This window comes from Crinia signifera, chromosome 1, assembly GCF_055691185.1.
Source record: "Crinia signifera chromosome 1, ASM5569118v1, whole genome shotgun sequence".
NCBI lineage: Eukaryota > Metazoa > Chordata > Amphibia > Anura > Myobatrachidae > Crinia > Crinia signifera.
The window spans coordinates 402,938,451-402,963,554 of NC_139217.1; the positions used below are offsets into that span (position 1 = coordinate 402,938,451).

The following is a 25,104-nucleotide window of genomic DNA, read 5'->3' on the forward strand; positions in this document are numbered from 1 at the left end:
CTCTGTGATAACTTCACTTTTGTGAATTATGGTATTTTCACAAGCTCGTTGCATTTCACGGTTGGGGACCAATAGCTCAGTGTGGTAAAATTGAAAGACGTTCTGCATTCCGGCCAGGCCATTTAGCGTGATAGCCGTTACATTGTGTGCTAAACTGTCCAATTAGCCTGCTGAAAAGCTGAGCTACAGGACCTCAGCTATAGAAGTGGGTGGTGGTTGTCACAGCATGTTCAAGGTTGTCAAAGATGATCTGTGTATGGTTTTTTTTTTTTTTTTTTTAATTTCCAAAATAACAGCTTTAAATAAACCATATGGTGTGTTTTATAAAAGTATTATTTCTTCATTTTATAAAAAAAATCATTTCTTGCAGTTATCTTTTTTTTTTTTGGATCACTAAAAATTGTATAACTCTAACATATGATGAGCTCCCTCGATTACTTGTCCTTTCCAGAAATTAGGCACAGTAGTTCTTTATAGCATACTCTTTCATCTCCCTTGTAGGATATTAACACTATTCTGTTTTTTGTTTTAAAAGGGTTTCCACTAATGATGAAATCTACAAATTAAAGATTGGGTAATTTAGGCTTTAAGTGGCGATTTAAATTTTTTTTTTAAAGATCTGCTGCTAGATGTACATTTTTGTCTGTAGACTGTCTGCATATTTTTGTTTTAAATTGACATTTAACTAAAAAATGATACTAGTAAAATAATGAAAAACACACTTTTGTTGCTTGGAAATGGCCTTCAAACGGCAGAGAAGGGAGGTGGGGAGACCGTACTGCTCTTGAGTCCCTCTTGGGCTTCTACAAGGAAGGATTTTCCCCCCGCCACATTAAATAACGCTATGCCTTTGATCAGTGCTACTCAAATTTTATGATTCAGAAAGCTGTATTGGCAGCGAACTGCACTGAAAGACAAATGCAAATGACCTTCATCTAAAATGTGAAGATTACATTTTGTTCTATTATATTTTGCAATAATCAAGAAATCAGTGTTGTATTTCTATAAAAATGTTGGCTATGTATTTGACAGATTGCAGGACGGCTTGCAGTACCCCTACATTCGCTCGATTGTTATTTCACCGTTAGTAATGTATAAAGATTATTTTAATATAAGAGTATTGCTGATGAATGTAACACACATGCATGTATACTAATTTTCGCAGAAATAGCTGTGGTTTAGCGCAGCGTTTTATTGTATGGTCAGATATGTAACATATGTCACATTAACTGCAGTGCTTGATTCCGTGATCACTATAACTAGGGTTGCACCAGTACATTTTATACTTAAGCCAGTAAAGTTAACTTTTGGGGGGGGGGTTGGGGCTAGTTTTAGATAATATTGGCTTTCTATATTGCAGTTGGTTATAATTGTATGTCCTGCTGTATTGTACCAACCCAAGTCCTTGATTCGTACCTCAATACAGCATTCAGTTCCACTGGTCTGGAAGAACACAGCAAAAATGTAGAACCAGGACTTTTGGGTAAACTGTAGGATTGTGCAGTTAATGCTGGAGAGCAGTATACCATTGCTGAAACCAAATGTTTGATGTCATTTCATCTTATTTTTCAAAAGACAATTCAAGCATATGTGGATGTGTCTTTTACACACTTCCAATGAAATAGAATTGGTCACAGTGTTGAACGTCATTAGGTCGACCACTGAGAGTTGACATGCATCAAGGTGATGCATGTCGGGTTAGGTCGACCGGGTCATTATGTCGACACAAGCATTAGGTCTACATGCAAAAGATCGGCAGTCAAAAGGGGGACATGGAGTTTTTCACTTTTTTTGTCGACACAGTCCTAACGTTGCACCGCATCCCCTCGCATAGTTCCCTCTGACTGCAAAACAACAGTCAGCCTTCAATGTTCTGACTGTCGAGTGTCTGAAAGTTCCAGGTTTGGAGAAAAAGATAGCGTATTGTCTAATAATGGCCGAGAATTCGACAATCCGCTTCCTTTTCCGAGAAAGCAGATCCGCTAAAGTCAGAGCTTTTTTTGCCAGAAATGGCAGCATTGTATAGGCGGCGGACTATACAAACAAACTCTGCAATATAACGGGATTATTCAATCTTGGACGCTATTTCCTCCGACAGAAATAGTGGGCAAGATTGTTTAATCCCATTATATTGCAGAGTTTGGTTTTCATAATTATTCTGATTGGCAGTGCTTAGTATGTATATTATTATTATTATTATTATTATTATTATAATAATAATAATAATAAGTGCAGTTTCTCTATTTTAATGTGGAACTACTGTAGTAGGAGTAGCATCTTTCATTATTTTTACAATAAGGGTGTGCAGGCCATGTAACTACGCTAAACTTTGGATACAAATCTGCGTTTCAGTTCCTACATCGTAATGCTTGCTAATCATTGAGAAGCATGGACCTCTGACAATCCATGACCTGGAAAGCTATACTGTACATCTTGGTTTTGCTTTAAAGGCATGGACACAATATAGTTTCTTATAAAGTAATTACTGTTTTGTGCTGGTGTGCGTCGTAACTGATGGCTATATTAAATAACAAATTAGTGATGAGAGAAGGGTCTGGTGTGAAAGAAAATGATCAGAAATATGCATAATTTACAACTTTTAATGGATGACATTTACATATAAATATACATACATACAAACTTTTTTTTTCTACAGCAAGAATGGCAAACAGTTATTTATATGTATAAATTCTCTAGCTCATTCTAGTGAGAAATGGGTCATTCTGGAACAGTGAGAAATGTGATTGCTGAATTTCAAGCAGCTATTGCCACTCAGTCGGAACTGCTAAAAATGAAGAGGGTCAAACCGGTACTTGTTGCAATGTTTTATTCACTGTTGTCAGAGTTAAAGGAAAGTGTATGTATTTATTCTCTATGGTGTGTATGTGTGTGTATATCTATCTATCTATCTATCTATCTATCTATCTATATAGATATAGATATATATCTATCTATCTATCTATCTATATATATATATATATATATCTCAAATGCCATTTTGATATGTAGCACATGTTATACAAAACGAGTCCAATATGCAGCTGTTGTATACATTTATCTTGTTTTGAAAGCTGTTGATAAATTCAAGCTCATATGTGGCATTTTAGATAAAAGGCAAACTGATTATTTATCCAGTGTGTCATAAAAAAAATAAATTATATATTTTTGATTATATCAGCATCCCAACGTTAACATAGCTTTAAGTTTGTATTATTATTTAACTTTTTGAATGCCAACATTTCTGTGAGAGGTGTGCAAAATATCCGCTAAAAATGCCAGTGTCATTGTCGCAATGTTTAGCAAAACTTCAATGAATTGACTTCAGATTATTTGCCGGCAGTAACGGATTCAAATACTTTGACTTGGACCCTGGCATTTTTAGCCAATATTTGGCACATCTCTCACATCACCCATGTCATTTAAAGGGTTAATACGCTAACTCCAGAGTTTACTCCTGCTGAGAAGATGTGGGGGGAAGCTGCGCAGATAAGGCAATGATGCCGGACATGCACAGTCTAAAAAATTTGCTTACCCAAATACAGTATGCAAGAAGGAGGGTATAGATCCGCACAGACTAGGAATTAGTTTATTGATCAGAAAACCAACTGAATTATAACTACTGAGGATATAATTTCTGGTAGTTATGGGGTTGGCGGTGCGCCCAGCGTTTAGGGTCAATGATTGTACACTGGGGTTTTGTCAGGGAAGACCTGACAGAGAGAGAAAAACGCTTTTTGGGCGCACTCCTTTTTTGTAAATTTACAAGTATTAGATGATTATTTTAAGATATAACTTTTATTATAGACTTTGTTAAAATAAGTGGCACTTTGAGTTCAAATAGTTGAATGGGTTAAAAATGTAGTGTGATCCTCAAACTATTATTGTTTAAGGAATAATAATTAGTATGTCACACTTTACTTTGTCATTTATGCACTGAGTTTTTCAAAGGTACGATTACCAGTGAACATAGGCAGAGAAATGATTTAGTTCCCTTAATGGATCAATATAGTGTGCTAATATTGCACAATGGGTATATACAATGGTATACACAAATAAGTCACAGCCTTATGTAATAAATAATTTCTAATAACAACAATTCTCTCTAGCAGTCATGGGTACAGTGGTTAAATTGAAGCAGCGACTTGCTTCCCTTATATTTGTATTGCCACACCTGGTCTTCCCCAGGGGTCTCCCACCTGGGTACTGTCCTGGCCCTCCACTGCTTGGCTTCCAAGTTCGGAGAGGGGTTGGGCAAACCAGCGGGGTATGGTGGCAATACGTCAAAAATTAATGCAAGGTGCTTCAATCAATTATTACTGTTTGGCTGCAGATAGCGGTGGCGCATCACACTGAGGCTTTTTTAATGGCCTATTAATTTCACAAAGGGTTAATGATATATAGCTTATTGGGAATGCAGTTATATTGGCAGGTAGAGCACCCTGGTACTGTAGAACAAAATTATATTAAATATGATAGGGTGGTTGACACCAGTTGTGTCGACACAATTTTAGTTAGAAGGAGAAAAAGATATAATTATTATACATTGGTAGAGAGTAACGATATGAAAGGTAAATTATTATATCATGGCACTGCTAGACGAAGCCTCATAGGCGAAACACGTGTCCACAGCTAGTTCCCGTCCAGCCTACCTCTCCAGCAATTACCGGACATCACCGATAATCAACGCGATACAGCCGTGACCCCACCAGCCGTCAATCTCCGCGACGGAGTATCCGCAACAAGCAGGTCCGGCTTCTTGCGCCCTGGATCTCCCTGTACCCCGTCAGTCAGCGGCAGACCACATCTCCTGGTCTGGTCCAACACCGCGACGCTCACTACAGCAAGCCGCAGACACGCCAAGTCCCGTCATCAGCCGCTAACACAGGCAGCGGCAGCAGGTACACGAGCACACTCCCCTGTGCCTTTGCATTTGGGAAGTGCTCGCTCCAACATTATTCCCCACTTGGCGTCATCTCTGTACTGTATACCACAGGCAACATTGTGTCGACCCATTGTGTGTCAACCACCAAAACACAGCGTCAGCCCTATTTATATCTTTATAATTTTTTCAGCAAGCCGGCTACTAGACTCTGGCTACAGTATCTCCCCCTTTCCTTTGATCAACCAGGAGCATTTCATCAACATTGTGTCTATTTGTAGAAAACCATTACAATGTGTCAATGTATCCTGCGCAGATTGCTCTAAATCAGTGCCTTATACTTGTCAAAAATTAACTCTATCTACAGACAGCAAGTTTCTCAAAGCACGATTTTTTGCAACAATGTGTTCTACTTACTAACATTTTTTTTCCAAAATAATTTACCTTTCATATCGTTACTCTCTACCAATGTATAATAATTATATCTTTTTCTCCTTCTAACTAAAATTGTGTCGACACAACTGGTGTCAACCACCCTATCATATTTAATATAATTTTGTTCTACAGCACCAGGGTGCTCTACCTGCCAATATAACTGCATTCCCAATAAGCTATATATCATTAACCCTTTGTGAAATTAATAGGCCATTAAAAAAGCCTCAGTGTGATGCGCCACCGCTATCTGCAGCCAAACAGTAATAATTGATTGAAGCACCTTGCATTAATTTTTGACGTATTGCCACCATACCCCGCTGGTTTGCCCAACCCCTCTCCGAACTTGGAAGCCAAGCAGTGGAGGGCCAGGACAGTACCCAGGTGGGAGACCCCTGGGGAAGACCAGGTGTGGCAATACAAATATAAGGGAAGCAAGTCGCTGCTTCAATTTAACCACTGTACCCATGACTGCTAGAGAGAATTGTTGTTATTAGAAATTATTTATTACATAAGGCTGTGACTTATTTGTGTATACCATTGTATATACCCATTGTGCAATATTAGCACACTATATTGATCCATTAAGGGAACTAAATCATTTCTCTGCCTATGTTCACTGGTAATCGTACCTTTGAAAAACTCAGTGCATAAATGACAAAGTAAAGTGTGACATACTAATTATTATTCCTTAAACAATAATAGTTTGAGGATCACACTACATTTTTAACCCATTCAACTATTTGAACTCAGAGTGCCACTTATTTTAACAAAGTCTATAATAAAAGTTATATCTTAAAATAATCATCTAATACTTGTAAATTTACAAAAAAGGAGTGCGCCCAAAAAGCGTTTTTCTCTCTCTGTCAGGTCTTCCCTGACAAAACCCCAAATACAGTATGTTGATTTAAGACCAGAACACCCACCTGCTGCCCCCAATGGTGCTGCATTTCACAGTTTATGAATTGACTTTTTTTGTCTACTACTGACTATTCAAACAGATACAGCTTTTACTTGGTACAGCTGAGTTGCATGTTATAAACTTAACTTTGTTCTCTAATTACTGCATCTTGGAATCATTTCCCTTATTCCTCAGAAAAGTGGACAATAGTGCTATATTCTAATAAAAAGCAGCCCTTTTACACTGGGTGTGTGGTGTTGCTGTACAGTGATTCAGCAATGATTGGCAGCATATCGGGCACTGGGGCAGGGTGCATGGATGCAAGTGACCAGGAGATCCCTCTGTGACTAGCGACTGCTAGCCTTTCAGGTTAAAAAAGTGTAGCGGCACCTTAAGGAAATATGCTGCAGTGGCCAACCAATTTTTGGAATAAGCCGTTTACTCTAAAGGTTTATTTAGAGGTGGTTGATCTGCATTTGTGAAGGAGTCACAACGTGCATGTGCAAATCTGGGTATGTGATATCGCTTGCGCAAAGCACTGTACATGATTGACATGCAGCTGGCATTTGAGGGTGGTGCTAGGCAACATTCTAGAAAGCAGGGGGTGTTTCAGTTCCATTTTATGGCTCAACCTGCGTGATTTCACCATACATACTGAGTAACTGTAGAGTTGCTCACATGTCCGATGTTCACACAGATGATGTAACGCTGTGCTTTTGGACATAGCTATGGATAAGACAAGTAAGCAATGGGCGTCTGTTTACTTAAGACATCTCTTGTTGTTTTAGCATGATTCAGCACAGCCACTGCATACTAAATTTGTTGTGCTTTAGCGCCCACCTCATACTTACCTACTTTTGAAAACTAGTTTCAGGGAGATTATAGTTGGTATTAGAATTTTACACAGCACCCCATTGTGGGGACATGTCATGCTTCACCCAAATGGCGTGTCTAGTTCCATATATGGAGAGATGGTGAAAAGAGATTGTGAACTTGGCACCCAGAAGCGTGGGTGTATACATATGTGAGGAATCTTTTAAAATGGCTTATATACAAATGTAGATGAGCCACAAAGCAGTTAGTAAGAGCTACTATACTTGGTGAAGTGTTGGTAAATGGTGCTGATGATTCAATGTAAATGTATCTATCTCTCATTCCATTTTCCCCAAACACACAATGTAATGTGGGCTAGGTGAAATGAGGTATATTTCTAGACTAATGACGGAGAGAGGGAGATTACTGTTATTTCAGGGAGTCTCCTGCAGTATGCAGGAGGGTAGGCAACTATGGCCCACCTTCGAATCAGCCATGTGCTCTCTTTTGTTCAAAGCTCTTTCTGAGCCCACATAAGAGAATTAATCATTTTGTAGTGTTTTTTTTGTGTGTGTGTGGGGGGGGGGGGGGGGGGGTTGTGAACTTTTGAAAATGAAGTAAAGGTATTTTATAAGTATACCATAATGTTCAATTTGTCTGGCCTTGCAGTGCAGAAGATTATTGCTCTATATAAAAAATAATACAATATTAACAATTAAATCTGTAAGCAGTTTTATATCCAACCCTAAAACCATATTTATATATTTTATAAATATAATCACTTTCTGTTTAGTAGATGTTTTAATTTCACGACCAAGTTCCGGATGAATCTTGAGATTTGTTTCTCCTGTGAAGTTACTCATAGGATTTTTGGATAGAAGACATTTTTGGTGTTATAATGTCCTCAAATTAAAGGTGAGGATTACTTTAAGGGAAAAAGTATAATTATGCTTATTTCCTTCCATTAAATATTCTTGTCATTGAATGGAGTCTTAAAACATGGTGAATGCCTTATTTAGTTCAAAAGCCAATTCTTAAATCAGTGGAATTATATGGAATACAGTGCTGCATTGAGAGATCTGCCAGTTTCTGACATCTGCATACAAACCACTTGTTCATGTTTTCCTTAAACGCCTTTTTTGGATCAAACATACAGACTTTTCTGAATGAGCTCTCTTTGCGCATTGGCAGTGCCAGTAAAATACCGAATACGTTACACTGATTGGCAGAACATTGCATGGTTTAAGCATTCTGGCATCTGAACTAACTCTGCTTGAAGAACTAGCTCAAGAACTTCCATATTAAAAAGTCTTTGTACAGTATAACTTTGGAGTCTAAATCTTAGCATGCACATACGTTTGTATGTAAAGTTTCTTAAGCAGTTTTGTTTTGGGGAATTCCTTGGATGGTACAAACTTAAATAAATATGAGACTAATTTCCCTTTTAGACCTACTACCTGGGAATTACCCGGCATTTTGAGTGTTGGGTCATTTTCCCAGGTGCAGCCTGCACCCTTACCGCAGCAAATTACCGGGTGAAGCAGTTCGACCTGGTAATTTGCTGAAAAACCTCGGGTTTTCTTCTGTCTGAAAGGGTCAACTCCGGGTTGAAAATCCTGGATCCTCAACCCAGGTAAAAAGAAGGGTCGGAGACCCGGGTTGACCCTTTCAGACATCCCAGGTTAATGTGCCTTCATGTGCAAAAACCTGGGATTTTGGAGTATATCTGAAAGGTGTATGACTTTATTTCTTGGAAGACCTCTAAGCACAAAATATCATAGAAGTAACACATTTTATTTGCTTTTCTCAAATTGTCTTTCCAAAACTGATGCAGAATTAGTATTCAATGCATGTTCCTTTTCTTTAGTTTAATCATGTGTACCATGTTTGTTTACTTTATTTTATGACCTTGTATGAAAGTTGAATCCCCTATAGAAACCCACACTGTCTGTGCCACATGGAATGATTATCCTTTATGTTGCCATGGCATAGAAAGTTGCTCCTTCTATTCACTAAACACAACCGATTTCCATGGGAACCCCAGGTGGTCTTTCAATCACATTTTAAGTAGCAGTTATGTTATATGAATAACCATTAGGGCAATGGGAGATTAACCATAATTTTCAACAGAAGCAGAAATCTTTAACAAAAGTAAATTTAGATTTTAAATAATCAAATCTTTTATTATTGATAAACCTACTCAATGGAAACTTTTTACGATTAGTAACTTTTATAAACCACCCAGTTTTGGTTCTTTATTAAGGTTTACAGTGGAATAACCTTCGTAAACCCTTTAGTTGTAGTAATGTGCTAAAATTTTGACACAAGAGGCATGGCTTGGACGAGCTAGGTGTAGGCAGCAACCTTCTGTATTCTATCCTGCAAAATACCCTGATTTGCCTCATTTGGCGGCTCTGAAACCACCGCTAACTGGAGAACACCTGTCGGGACATTTTATTCCCCCTGTTGGTGCATTGCCGCTGCCTTTGCCCACCACTCCGACGATAAAAATCTACTGCGGCCTACAAATACTCTGACTCCCGGACCTCTGCCACGGCTGTCATCGGCTTCCCTGCAAGAAGTATGGCGTCCTGCTCCCGAGCAGCTTGACGGACTGGGGAGACTCGCCCCGATGACCTCCCTGGCTATTTTGGCAGGATGAGCGGCCTTTATTGAGGCTTGCTACCACGGCCTACACGGGGAGAGCCGGCGCCATCTTACCTGGCTCGCGGCATCACCGAGTTGTGGCGCTCGGCGTAAGTTACATTGAATCCTACTGCTGCAGAGGCTTCCTTACTCTTCTCTTTGGTTTTATAACACTACTACCTGGCACTCTATTTGGTGGCGGGTGGGGACTGTGGCAACATATCTGGCACGCTGATGCCATTTCTCCTGTTTAGATGATTGGATACAACAAAAGCTAACAGTGTTTTGCTCCCTGTGATTATATTACAGTACTACTGTATCTCTAAAGTGGTTTTGGTGACACTTCTGAGACCTTTACTTGTTTGAATGAGTATAGAATCCTTTCTATCACAGATACTGTAAGAGATCTAGGTCTCCACTGCTAGATTATGCAGGCGGCTGGATGATGTTCGGGGAGGGTTTCATCTTCTCTGTATGCCCTTGGAAGTTGAGATATATCTGCTGTGGGAGATATCTGTTACAGATCCTATGGCCCCTCCTGCTAAAATCCTAAATATTACTCTCCTGTGTGATGTCCGGTGACCCATCCTCTATCTCTACCTTTGGAAGATGTGATATAACGGTTGTGAGAGCTGTCTTTACATCTACTGATCCTTTGGCCAACCCTGACACAGTTCTGACTTTCACACTGAATCCACACTCCTGTATTGACCTATACAGGTTCATGACTGATTGGTATACCAACTCTGCATGCAGAGTGGACGATACAGTTTGCCTACAGTCCTCTGACATGATGTTGGAGATTACACTCTCCTCCTTGACTTTATGTTATATATGCTGCGGATATTCCTCCGGCTGCCAGAACGAGACCTATCCTCCTTACAGAAATCTAATTCTGCCACATAATGAGTCTGAATATTGGCCTTGTGGAGCGCATGAGAAATACTCCACCTCACGAAGTCTACATTTGAATATTGGCCAGATTAGCGATATGATTATATTGGAATGTTGTTTCTATACATAGTATATACTTTACTAATTCTAATTTTCATTGTGTATGTTATAGTCCTATTCCGTGTTCTAAAATGGTCCTTTGTCCGATATTCCAGTATGTTGTGTTGTCATGGGAACCAGTTTTCCACTATCTTTTCTTTTTCCGTACACTGAATGTTCAATTTCCTTTTTATGGGGGGGGGGGGGGGATAGGATTAGATAGTTAGTATAGTTAGTTGGGGGGGAGTTAGGTTGCTGGGATCCAAGTATACCAAAGTTGGGGTTAGGTCATACAGGATGGGGGGTTATACGGAGGGTTGTTTTGGGATTTAAAGGGATTTCTGTTTGACATGTCAATATAAACATACAAATTTGAACTCCTGAGCAGATAAGTGGTTCTCCTGATTGAATTTTGAATGAGCTGGGATCGCATATTTCATTATTACAAGACTGTCTCAATACATTCCTGTTCCTTTATATTAGACACGTACCCGAATGGTGCCTTCGAGTATTTAGGTCGCTACAACTTGCACAGGAAATGTTTCTATGTCCTGCAACAGTTACTTGTTCATTACATGGTTGCTCTGTAATAAGACAATACCTGATTGTGTACCACTTGTATATTGTTGTGTCTACCTGTTTGGGTTGTTTGTTTCTCTACATGTGCAAAATTACTAAAAAGATTGAATAAAAAAAAAAAAAAGTTGTGACATAATCTTTGCTTATACTGTAGCTCAAGGGAGATTAAGCCAGACTGCACCTGCAAGTTCTAATAGTATGACGCAAGGATGATCCGAGGCATCGGTGTAATATAACATTAATTTCAGTTCTCCCTGGATCAGGACATTAATTCCATGTTCTGGCTACAGTCCTGTTCTCATTACTGTGGTTCTACCCAATGACATGCATATTGTGACATATTTTGTGATGTTTAGGGGGTAAGGTATATTTGAATAAGCAGCAGTATTTTATTAGGGTGTAAACCAGCATTTATGAATCATACCTGATGATTTCAATAGATAATCTATCTTTTGTTTTATTAGTTCTCTGTTTGGTTCTGTTCTGACATTGAGATTTCATCTCTATAATAAAATTAAGCTTTTCTTATATTTTTAGTTAAAATATTTTTAGAAACCGGAGAATACTTATTGGTATAAAATATTTTATTGTATGGGTTATTTTGCAGAAAGACACATCATGAGCTGATGATTCTTTTTAGTCAATCCAGTTTACTTTGTGGGTGTAGAACACTGTTTATTAAATCCATTCATTGAGGAGACTTCTGGCAGTTGGAGCAAATAGTCATACCGGTACATGATTAAAGAAATCCCGAAAGCATGGCTGGCTGGAGAGACACGAAGATTAGAGTTAACAATCATCATTTTATTATTTATCATTTATATTTGATTCTGGTTGGTTTGCAAAAGCAAACTTTTTTTCTTTAATCGACAAAACCATGTGCACTGCAGGTAGGGCAGACGTAACAGAGTTACATTTGGGTGAGGTGCAGTCAAACTGAAATCTGAATTACAGTGTAAAAATAATGCAGCCAGTATTTACACTGCACAAAAACAAAATAACTCACCCAAATGTAACTCTCTCTGCACATGTTACATCAGCCCCACCTGCAGTGCACATGGTTTTGTTCATTAAAGAAGGAGTTTGCTTTTGCAAACCAACTAGAATCACCCCCTTAGTTTACATGAGAATGGGCACCATTGGTGAGTTGTGACATATATATATATATATATATATATATATATATATATATATATATATATATATATATATATATATATAAAGAGCAAAAAGAAGAGGGCACTCACCAATTGTAGAATGTAGTTTTGAAGAGAAAAATTTATTTATGCTTACATGACAGGGCTAACGTTTCGGTCTTGTACAGACCTTTGTCAAAGCCAAGCAATACAGAGAGCAGGTCCTTCCACCATGAACACCCAATGCATACTGGCCACCATAGCAGTATATATACCTGTTACACATCACATGGTATAGCAGACAGCCAATCAACATACCCTGGTATTAAACTCATATTCTAGCACAACTGTATATTATCTATATAAGTGTTATGGCACATAAGCATAGCGTTATGCTAATCAAGGTAATCTTAAATGAAAAAAGAGAAAGAATAATGTATATAGGCAAAAACAAACTCATATCGTAATGACCGGAAGTTGTATGTGCCCCATGTTATTGGAATGCACATCAGATCCCGGAAATGCCCATAAACACTGTAGTGAGGTATTAGATAAAGCTCCATAATCAACAGCCAACATAAATAGTATAGATAGCGTCTTACCTCAGGCGCTAATGGAATAACACACAACTTAGCATTGAAAAACAGGAGACAGGCAGTAACTTATACATTGCCTCGTATAACCAGGAAGTGGCATGCGTTCCACGCTGTTGGAACGCATGCCGGAAACCAGGAAGTGACGATAGCGCTGTCAGCGCTACCCTGGTAACCGGACAAGCCTCAGGGGGAATTAAAGAAGTAGCGCACAGAAGCGCTGGGGACATGTTACACATACAAGCATGTAACTTACTGAGGGGGTCGCTGGAAACATATTTAGAACTAAATATATACTAGGCAATCGGTAAAATTAATAATGTAACCTTTGATTAGCAAACGCTGCTATGTTACCCAGACAACCAATAAAGACATAATATATGTTAAACAGGCTAAATACTGCTATAATAGTGGTCAGAAAAAATCTCATAGTATGCACAAAAAACACAATTTATACAAAAATATAGACAAAACACACAAATACCACAAATATGATAAAAAAGGCAGATGTCGACAATGTCGACCATAGCCCTCCACTCAAAAGGAGTGGGTAAAATGTACCATAGGATGCCTCATCAGTATCCTATCTGACTCAGATAGGATACTGATGAGGCATCCTATGGTACATTTTACCCACTCCTTTTGAGTGGAGGGCTATGGTCGACATTGTCGACATCTGCCTTTTTTATCATATTTGTGGTATTTGTGTGTTTTGTCTATATTTTTGTATAAATTGTGTTTTTTGTGCATACTATGAGATTTTTTCTGACCACTATTATAGCAGTATTTAGCCTGTTTAACATATATTATGTCTTTATTGGTTGTCTGGGTAACATAGCAGCGTTTGCTAATCAAAGGTTACATTATTAATTTTACCGATTGCCTAGTATATATTTAGTTCTAAATATGTTTCCAGCGACCCCCTCAGTAAGTTACATGCTTGTATGTGTAACATGTCCCCAGCGCTTCTGTGCGCTACTTCTTTAATTCCCCCTGAGGCTTGTCCGGTTACCAGGGTAGCGCTGACAGCGCTATCGTCACTTCCTGGTTTCCGGCATGCGTTCCAACAGCGTGGAACGCATGCCACTTCCTGGTTATACGAGGCAATGTATAAGTTACTGCCTGTCTCCTGTTTTTCAATGCTAAGTTGTGTGTTATTCCATTAGCGCCTGAGGTAAGACGCTATCTATACTATTTATGTTGGCTGTTGATTATGGAGCTTTATCTAATACCTCACTACAGTGTTTATGGGCATTTCCGGGATCTGATGTGCATTCCAATAACATGGGGCACATACAACTTCCGGTCATTACGATATGAGTTTGTTTTTGCCTATATACATTATTCTTTCTCTTTTTTCATTTAAGATTACCTTGATTAGCATAACGCTATGCTTATGTGCCATAACACTTATATAGATAATATACAGTTGTGCTAGAATATGAGTTTAATACCAGGGTATGTTGATTGGCTGTCTGCTATACCATGTGATGTGTAACAGGTATATTTACTGCTATGGTGGCCAGTATGCATTGGGTGTTCATGGTGGAAGGACCTGCTCTCTGTATTGCTTGGCTTTGACAAAGGTCTGTACAAGACCGAAACGTTAGCCCTGTCATGTAAGCATAAATAAATTTTTCTCTTCAAAACTACATTCTACAATTGGTGAGTGCCCTCTTCTTTTTGCTCTTTATTGTCTGGATATTTATCCCTGGAGTGAGCACCGCCGTGGTGACTCTTTTTTGTGATAGGTGCGGAACTGCCTGGAATTTATATATATATATATATATATATTAGACACCACAACATCAGCACCCACCCGGGAGTTAACTCTTTTGGGCCCAAAAAGGACTCTGCACTCATAAAGGTGACGTTATCAATATTTCTAACCAATCTAGACGCAGCCTTTTCATTCTATTACTTATAATTATTTTCATAATCATTTTATTGGTTATTATTCATCCTATCATCAATTTAGCGCAACCTCCATCTTGTGTATATATAGTCCAGATCTGTAGGTGGCAGGGATGACCGTAGAACTCTGATAATAAGACCTCTGATTTAGGTATAGCTGTTTTTGTCTTCTGTATTCTGACTGAAAAGCTCCATTCATTGTTTAAATATGTAAAAGCTGTGTGTTGATCCTGATTCGGGCATCTAAACCAAGCTAAATATTCCAGATTGTGACACTATGTAAATTCCATGGCTAGAAGCTTTGCACACTTGCTATTAATGACTACGATAGATATCAAGGATTTTTAGGGCAGGGGGTGCGTGTGTATGTGTGTGTGTATGTATGTATATATATATATATATTCACATTATACTCACATCGTGCGCTTTCTGGTTTTTCTCCTGCATATATATATATATACCGTATATACTCGAGTATAAGCCGAGTTTTTCTGCCCATTTTTTGGGGCAGAAAACCCCCTCCTCGGCTTATACTCGAGTCAAGTGGAAAATCGGCGGAGCCGGCAGAACACTAGCTCCGGGCGCAGACATATCACAAAGCGCCGGAGCTGTGCACTGCTGCCGCCGGCTCCCCTGCCTTATGCGCCCGCTCTAACCACTCAGCCTTACCCTACCTTACCCGCCCGTTCTCCCGCCGGCGCCGCGCTGCAGCAGGACAGAGCAGGGGCCGGACACACGCAGGAGTGTCAGAGGTTGACACTTCCTGCCTGGTGCTCTGCTCCCTCTGCTCCGTCCTGCGTCTAAAGTACCGGTACTCTGTGAATAAAGGTACCGTACCAACATTAAATGATAAATACATTCCGGTGTGTGTGTGTGTGTGGGGGGGGGGGGCAGTGAGGGGGCTCTGGGTACCATATATGCTGTAATAAATTACCTTTATGTGTACTGTGCATGTCTGTGTGTGTGTATGTGTGTGTATGTAATGTATACTGTGCATGTTTGTGCGTGTATGTATACTGTGCATGTCTGTGTGTGTATGTATACTGTGCATGTGTGTGTATGTATACTGTGCATGTGTGTATACTGTGCATGTGTATGTATACTGTGCAAGTGTGTGTATGTCTGTGTCAACTGTGTGTATACCATTTGTGTGTTTTTGTCAGTATTGTTTGTATACATTGTGAGTTCTTCGCTGTTTGTATGTATACTACCGGTAATACCGTATGTGTGTGTGTGTGTGTCAGACCAGTAACCGCTGTGTTTCCTACCCCCGGCTTATACTCGAGTCAATAAGTTTTCCCAGATTTTTGGGGCAAAATTAGGGGCCTCGGCTTATATTCGGGTCGGCTTATACTCGAGTATATACGGTATATATATATATATATATATATATATATATATATATATATATATATATATATATATATACACACACACACACACACACACACACATAGCACAATTCACCAGGCTAACAGCCATTACACATTGTCACACACCGGTGTGCCCATTACATATACCACACAACATAATGCCTATTGCACGTTATACCACACACCATAATGCCTATTCTATATTATGACACCTAATTGTGGCTTACTTACATGCTTGTTGCCACAGGGGTTTCATGCTGGTTTGCCACATGGGTTTTCATGCTCGTTGCCCAGGGGATAGTGCATGATTGTTGCCCAGGGCAGTTACATGATTGTTGCCCAGGGTAGTTACATGATTTTTGCCCAGGGGGCTGGAAAAGCTAACACGCCGCTGCTCTCAGCAGAAGAGATTAGATGTGGCTGGAAGAGCTGGCATGCAACTCAGCAGTGTGTCATCTATTCCAGCAGCATCTTGTCCCACACCACGTTGATTGGCCGCTCAACTACTTGGCTGAGAGTGGGTAGTCAGCTCATTCAGACCCATCCTGTCCCCCGCCGTGGTCAGCAGAGGACTTCAACACTTCAACAGCGTGGCCGAAGGGCAAACAGTAAAAGCAAATTAAAGGGCAGAACGCCTTTACAGTTTAAAAAAAAATGGGCAGGGGGCGGAGCCCTGCATAAGAAAGCTAGAGTTAACACTATATGAGTGAAATGGTCACACAATAATGTGATGGTGTGTCCTTGTACTTTTGACCATGAAATCTATCTTTTATTACTGTACAAAGTTTGTACATTGCCTCACTGGGAAGATAGAAGTTTTTTTTATAGAACAAATATACTTTGTTCCAGATGAGCCATACCTATATGTTGTAATTGATTTTGTTAGAATAAAAGAGTCATAAAATGCTAAAACAGCTATGTGTAAAGTAGAATATCATTACTCTTTCCTAAGTTTAAAAAAAAATTGAATCTTATGCACTCAGCCAAATTGCAGATTCATTTACACTTGTATTCTACTAAATGGCATATGTGGGACACTGTATTGGAAATCAATGCTACAGGGTCTTTTACATTCAGCAATAATGAGAACAAGGAAATGTCCACAACTGTCAACTATGCCTTTACTTAGTGTCTTATAACGTTACAGGACACAACAAATCCTTATTGGCAAATTATACCGTAAATAACATTACTTTTACCTGATCGCACTATAGAGTAGGCTGAAATCCACCACACCACAGTCATCTGGCAGCACACACAACCGTTATGCATTCCACCTCGTGTCATGCCCAGAAACCCCCATAAAGTGCTCAGGGCTCAGCACACTCACCAGCAGGAGCACCATTTAACAGTTGGCCATCTAATTGGACATTGCCTTAATCTTATATTAAATCTAAATGTCACAAGGTTGGCATCTTATACAGCTCTATTTGGTCCGAACATTAGGCAGAGATGAGTTGGCAGTAATACATTGTGAATGTTATTTTTGGGTTGTAAGGAGGTACTCCGGGCATGCCAAAAACCTGCTACAAATAATAGAAGCACAACGTATGCAGGGAATTCACTGTATGTTTTTCACAAACATGTCATCAAGTCTGTGCATAATTTCTATAGGGAGGCGATAAAATATTTATAGTAATGTGCTAGAGCGAGTGTCCAATGTAAATGAGAGAAGTTGTAAACTGTCTAGCTAATGACACAATACAATATTTGTTGGCAGTTAATAGACATTGTGAATCCAACAGGGAGTTTACAATGTTACATTATATGCAATGTCTGAGGCTCTGTATATACAATATAGCATTACCCATTAAATACATAATGCTCAGAAATGTAAGTCATGACTGATATACAGTAGATATTTTCTTACATATTCAAATAGTTGAAATATGTCGCAGACCAATCAGCATCCAACGAGTTTATGATCATCATCATTGATCACCCTTTAGTCAGTGATGGGAGAACGATATGGCGGGACCACAGAGACAACAACAACACTAACTGAGAAACAAAAAAAAGATACAAAAAAAGAAAATAATAATTTTTCTTCCTCTCTTAAGAATCAACATGGATCCTAGGCTCATCCAGTATCTCGCAAGTACATGCCACTGTGTTTGGTTCATGGTTTCATAAATCCTACGCTGTTGATGTTGAGTCAAGGTTGCCATGCAACTCTCCCAGGTTTTGAAAAATGGAGAAACACGGGTCTCCTTCTCCAGCAGGGTGTGATTGGAAAGGTCTGCAGTGTTTAGGCGACAATCAATAGGTCGCCATGCAAAATGTTGAAACAAGCGAACCGCCGACACAAAAAAGTAGACATATGAAAGGTAGACCTGAGTTTCTGTGTTGTGTCCATGTCAACATGGAACCCCAATTAATGTAGTGTGTTCCCTTACTGCGCTCGATTCACTTGCCATTTTTTGGGCACTTTACCGCTCCCATCAGAGTCCATGTAGATCAGGGGTGGGGAATCTTTTTACTGGCAAGGGCCATTTGTAATGTAAAAAAATTGGTACTTATGTAATATCTGGGCTCCCGTTTTTCTTATGAGACCGCTTCCCCTCGCGGGGCTCGCTGCGCTCGCCACGCTTCGGGCACGGTGGCTCGCTGCGCTTGCCACACTATATAAAATCAACTCTATGCGTAGTTGGATAGTAGGGGTATGAAAAAATGGGGTGCATTTAACATGGGAGCCCAGATAATACATAAGTACCAAAAAATCCTTCGGGGGCCATATATAAAATATCCACGTACAAATTCCGTCGGCTTACCCGTCCCATGCTGCTACCGCTGAATGACTTTCCGGCTACCGTTGCCGCCGCTAATTTATAGGGCTTTCACGAGATGTCGGGAGTTCTTGTGAGAGCCCTCTTCCTTGACTACCGGAGAAGCCGTCGGGCGGGTGGGAGGGCTAGTAAGGCTGCAGGGGCTGTTTACGGTCTACCAGGATTGGGATGTGGTTAATAGGGTGGGGGCTGTGGGTGGGTAGGTGCTGCAGATTCTGGGATTTGTCCAAAACCCCCTTTGAAAGTATTGTTTATGGTGTGCCCTCAGGATGGGGGGTGGAGCAAGGTGGGGGCATTTTGTAACATGTAATTTATTGTATTTAGACCTGTCACATTTACATCTGATACATTGGAATAATTCACCACACTTGTGCGATACAACACTGCCCCCCTGCTCCCCCCCCCTTCTTTCCATTCAACCTGAAATTCCTCCATAAACAATAAAAACTCATGTCAACCTTTTTATGTGTAGATCTCTTTTTGTCAATGTCGATGCTTTAAAAATTGACATTTTGTCAATCATTTCCCCAATTAAGTTAATAGAAAGTGCCCAAATGCCTAAATTTTCATTTTGGGGATTACAAGGTGTTTTTTACTTAATAGTAAAGATTTTCCTTTTCTTTTCTTACCCTCAGGGGGGTGCGCAGAAAAAAACCCATGATATCTCTTTGAAAAAGCAATGCTAGTTTAGAACTGGGTTGCAAGTGTAATTCTAAAACATATTGTTTCAGATCCCAGTGTGTGTTCCTTACAGCCTTTGGTAAGTGATTGTGCTTCCGGATGATATCCCAGCCACGTGGATTATGGACGGAGAACTGAGAATAAGGCTTTAATAGCCTATGTTTAGTGCTGCAGAAAAACAGTATTACACAGGGGTACAGATAAGGTGATAAATCTAATTAGCCTTGTATAACAACAGGCATTATGCCAATCACAGCACCATTGTGTTGAAGTCTCTGATTGCAGCTCAGAGTCAGGTATTTTCTCATACTCTGTAATATTTCCTGGCATATTCCAGCTACCCAACAGTTTTGCCTCACAGTATGCCTGTGATGTCTTCACAGAAAGGTGTATTAAGATGTGAAATAAAATAATTTCCTATTGACATTAACAAGCTTCTTGCTGTCTTTGAAGAAATGGTTCCTGTAACAGACTGGTATTATCCTTATGCTCTGCATTTATGTTGTGAAACTAATACCACCTACTACTTAGTGATTTACCGACATAACAGTGTTCCTTTTTTCTTATATAGAACATCAGTAACAACCTGGACATACACACAACACATTTGCTTGTCATCTTGGTGCAGTTAATAATTTGTATTTATTATTATTGTTATTATTATTATTAAATGGTGTTGACAGCTAATGCAGCATCTACAGCGTACTGTACGATATTTTCTACTTGTCTACTCTTCGTGTCAGTAAGCATGTAAAGCTGCCCATATGCGTGGCGTTTTGATGAGTGCAATGCGCGCTACCTCACATCGCACAGCACATAAAAAGTATGGGCCGCACGGACTTATCGTACAAGACTGCATCGCATCTGGGACCTTATTCTGAATGGCTCGCAGCCCTGCAATTCCATCAGGTGCCCCCCCCCCCCTCACACGCATGGCACCCCCCCCCCCCTTACGCACGGCTGTGAATGGGTGATTTGCATAATTATCTATTCGCAGGCGGGGAGAAATCATTACATGGTCGGCGACCGTTGAACGATTTCTCCAGTGCTTGCAGTTCAGAGACACCTACATGAAGACTCTAAAATGTGGGCGCCCTGGGACAGGGCGGGCAGTTGACATCCAGTGATGTCAGCTGCCCACCCCTCGCACCCGTGTCATGGCCTCATTACCATGAGGACACCCATGAAACACTGGGTGTTCCGAAATAGTAATGGCACCCCCCGCCCATCTCCGCCCCCTGCTAGCCATGTAAGGTGCATGCACACGGTGGACAGAATGTTCGCCTTGGGTGCTAGCACCATGTGTCTGCACATCCACAGAAACACAACATCGGTCCTGTCTGAGAATGCATGGAGAACCGAATGGATCTGAATAAGGTCCCTAGTACAAAAGGCATGCTGATTTAGCACATTGCCTGCTTTTTTAACTAGATGCAATGCGATCTAGTACAAAAAGTACGGAGAACATTTCTCCGTGTATGGGCACCTTAAGTGTTGTTTGTACATTCAATCTGTACTTTTGAATATTCCACATCACCAACTTAGCTCAGTTCCCTGTCCAATGTCGGTTCTGGGATTCAGCAAGACTATGCACCTTATACAATGGCTTCAAAGTGACACAACTGATGAAGCGCACAAAATCGCTTCCACCATAATAATATCAAGACACTTACTCAAACTGGAAAGAGAGGATCCTGGTTTACATGCGTGTACTGATATAGTGATTTTATTTCCTCTATGAAAAATGTTACCCATAGCAACAAGTTGTCAGTACAAGATTTATAGTAGCTTCCATACTTTGATCAAGTCATCAGATTCATATTTGTTTATCTGATTTGCTTTCTTAATTAGTTATAAGGAACTGTATATAAAAACACCCTAGGTTTTGGTTTTGCCAATCAGCCTACTAGCAAGTTTTGAAAAAAATGTGTGTGATTCGGTGGAGCGCTGAATCAATGAAATAATCAAGTCCTGATCATTTAAATGTAAATATATAAAACAATTTATTACATAAATAAAAATGCATACATCACACAAAAGTAATATATATCATACGTAGCTAAAATATCTACTGATGGTATATTGCACTTTGTAAAATATCCCCTATGTATGGGGCATGGATACTTGGGAAAAAAATATACAGTCACACTTGTTCCTATAGGTACTCCCTTGAAAGACAATTTTGCCAATGTGATATACGTTAACTGGTTTTGGTGGGTGTCCATTGACCTGTTGGATAGCCTGATGTTATATGTCACCTCGTGAGCATAGGTGTTGTTTACTCACGGAAAGACCGGCTCCAGAATAAACAGGTGGTGGTGTCCCTTGAGTGTCCAGTGGGCAAAAAGTTGTTGTGGAGGGAGTTGGTCCAATTTGTGTCCACAAAAGTATCCAGGGGTGAACCTGACGCGTTTCGTCATACCTTTGATAAAGTCATCCGTGGATGACGAAACGCGTCAGGTTCACCCCTGGATACTTTTGTGGACACAAATTGGATTACAAATTACTTGCCACCAACCACTTGGACCAACTCCCTCCACAACAACTTTTTGCCCACTGGACACTCAAGGGACACCACCACCTGTTTATTCTGGAGCCGGTCTTTCCGTGAGTAAACAACACCTATGCTCACGAGGTGACATATAACATCAGGCTATCCAACAGGTCAATGGACACCCACCAAAACCAGTTAACGTATATCACATTGGCAAAATTGTCTTTCAAGGGAGTACCTATAGGAACAAGTGTGACTGTATATTTTTTTCCCAAGTATCCATGCCCCATACATAGGGGATATTTTACAAAGTGCAATATACCATCAGTAGATATTTTAGCTACGTATGATATATATTACTTTTGTGTGATGTATGCATTTTTATTTATGTAATAAATTGTTTTATATATTTACATTTAAATGATCAGGACTTGATTATTTCATTGATTCAGCGCTCCACCGAATCACACACATTTTTTTCCTTCCATATCTTCCTTGGGGGAATGACCACCCCCACTGGTGTGAGCAGCTACACGTGATAGCCCATCCTATCAGCGCCTTTTTTTGCGTTTACAGTGGCACGTTCTCTCCCCTTATTTTTCCATCTGGGTCAGAGAGACGGCCTCTGAGCGCAAAATATATTTTTTCTGTTTACTAGCAAGTTTTGGAATGTGGGTGGAAAATTGTAATGAGTCAAGAGTGGGGACATAATAACTCCACACAGATTTAGTGCCTTGGTTGGGAACTTGCGGCTTCAGGAATTATAGTCCTCCTCTTTACTTCATCGCTGGGGCTTAGTATGAATATACATGGGAGTGATGCTGCACCGATTTGGCGTTAAGTGTCAACGGACACTAGGTTTGATGTGCTTCATTGCTCGCATGTTTATGGATGGAACATGATCATTCCGTCTTTTATAAAAATCGTTCTAATGTGTACAAAGAATTTGAGAGAATACCTGTTGCTCCAGTGTGTACCCAGACTTAGATGACCACATCATTAGTTGAAAGGGGAACCGCAATAAGTAGGCTCCTTTACATAAAGAATAAAATCACATTAGAAAATACAGACATTTATTTATTTATTTATTAACAGTGTCTTATATAGCGCACCATATTCCTTTGCCTTTACAATTGGAGACAGTGATACAACACATTGGGTATTTACAGATAGTAAAAAAGGTAGGAGGGCCCTGCTTGCAAGCTTACAATGGAGGGCCAAGCACACCAAAATGGAAATACTTTGTTTTGCTGAATTCATAACCATGCTGCAGAACTTTCCTGAGCTACCCAGGCATAATTATGCCAGTATATATTCGGTCTTGCCTTTTACAATGTAAGATATGAAACTTAACTGCTGCCTGAATGGGTGACCAGAAGACGTGGATTAGACTAGCCTTTCCAGTGGGATATCTCACAAGCTGTTTACTTGTGGCTGTCAATGGAGGTGTGAGTGGAAAGGAGACTACTAATTGTACTTATAATCGCAGCTTGGGCTACAAGTGGCGGCTTGTGGCTGAGGATACACACTATAAGAATATTTTTAAATCTGGATGGTTGGAACGAAACTCTGGTAAGGTCTGGGAACAAATAACAATCAACCGTTTGCTCCCAAAAGTTGGAAAATGTTCAAAAACATTTGCATAAATTGGTTAAATCAAAAGGCTGTAACCAATTTGTCTGAATGACCATTTTGTTTGTTTTCCATGTTTGGGAGTAAATAGTCAATTGTCATTTGCTCCCAGAAATGATCAGGTTTTTAGTCCAACTAGTCAGATTGGAAAGATAATCTTATAGTGTATATCCAACTTTAACAATCAGTGATTCTTACTTTGATCCATGTGTAGCAGGAATCCTGTACTTTAGGTTTTACACCTACTACAAAACCTCAGGATTAATACATTTTAATGTAATCTTGTAAGAATATACAGAATGAATAGAAAGGATATCGTAGGGATATGCAGGGGCTGATTATTTTTATTTTGTTTTATGTAGTTTCTTCATTATATATTGATATGAGTATTGTTTGAACAACAGGAGAAAGACTGATGAAATGTATAAATAATTAACATGAACCGTAGACCTAAGAGCGATCTGGTAACGCACAGCTTAGTAATTATTAATAAGGTTAAGATCAATCAGTTGAAAAATCACTAAATATCTTAGATTCTAGGTAGCTTAGCAAATTAGTAAATTTATGTAGGTTTTAAACTCCAATGGGGGTTAATTCATATTGATAACTTGGTGCAAACATATGAGCGAATGTAAATGTTTCCTTAGAGAATAAATAAAAGTTGAGAGATATATGCAATGCCAGTAGTTACAGAGTTGAGAGATTATGGTCCACCTGCACATGCTCCATGGTCATTCTACGTATACGTCAAGGTTCTCTAGGAACGTTACTCACTGCAAGGTTTTCTTTGCAAACTGTTTGACAAGAGGGAGATGAGGCAAAACGTACACAGGAAATATTCTGACTACAACCAATCAGATTCTGTTATGACTAGAATGCAATAGAAAGGAAATGATCACTACAATAGGACTGGTTGCTTTGGGCAGCACCACCACTAGATGCTTTAGTAAATCTTCACATTAAACACAGGATGCCGATGTGGACGCGTCTGCATGTGACTCATCCCCTTTGTCTCTTATACGAGCTAACAGTGAATTGCTCCATGGATCGCATGTATAAGAATTTTGTCATGTATATGTGTGTGTATATATATATATATATATATATATATATATACAAATATATATATACAAATGATAGGATACACAGCGCTATCTAAAAAGTACTCAGTCCAGCAATGAAAGCCTATTACTAGGCAATGATACCACTAAAAAGTCCCAGTATATTCGGGCTGCAGCTCCCTCCAAAGGAT

The 25,104-nt window shown here is 39.6% G+C and overlaps 1 protein-coding gene and 2 pseudogenes across 2 annotated transcripts in view; 2 read left to right on the top strand and 1 right to left on the bottom strand.

Moving 5' to 3' along the window:
* Positions 1–25,104, top strand: part of FBXL17 (F-box and leucine rich repeat protein 17) — a 638,862-nt gene that overhangs the window by 297,140 nt on the left and 316,618 nt on the right. Inside the window, exon 7 of one of the 2 annotated variants that reach the window (XM_083151699.1) lies at positions 19,681–19,723. The exons of the other annotated variant lie outside the window; for it this stretch is intronic. Within the exon in view, the coding sequence (XP_083007825.1) occupies positions 19,681–19,717 (37 nt within the window). The 3' untranslated portion in view covers positions 19,718–19,723. Of the gene's footprint in view, positions 1–19,680; positions 19,724–25,104 lie in introns of those variants that run through there. 2 annotated transcript variants of the gene reach the window in all.
* On the bottom strand, positions 4,160–4,278 carry LOC146039547 (5S ribosomal RNA; annotated as a pseudogene).
* On the top strand, positions 5,614–5,732 carry LOC146039558 (5S ribosomal RNA; annotated as a pseudogene).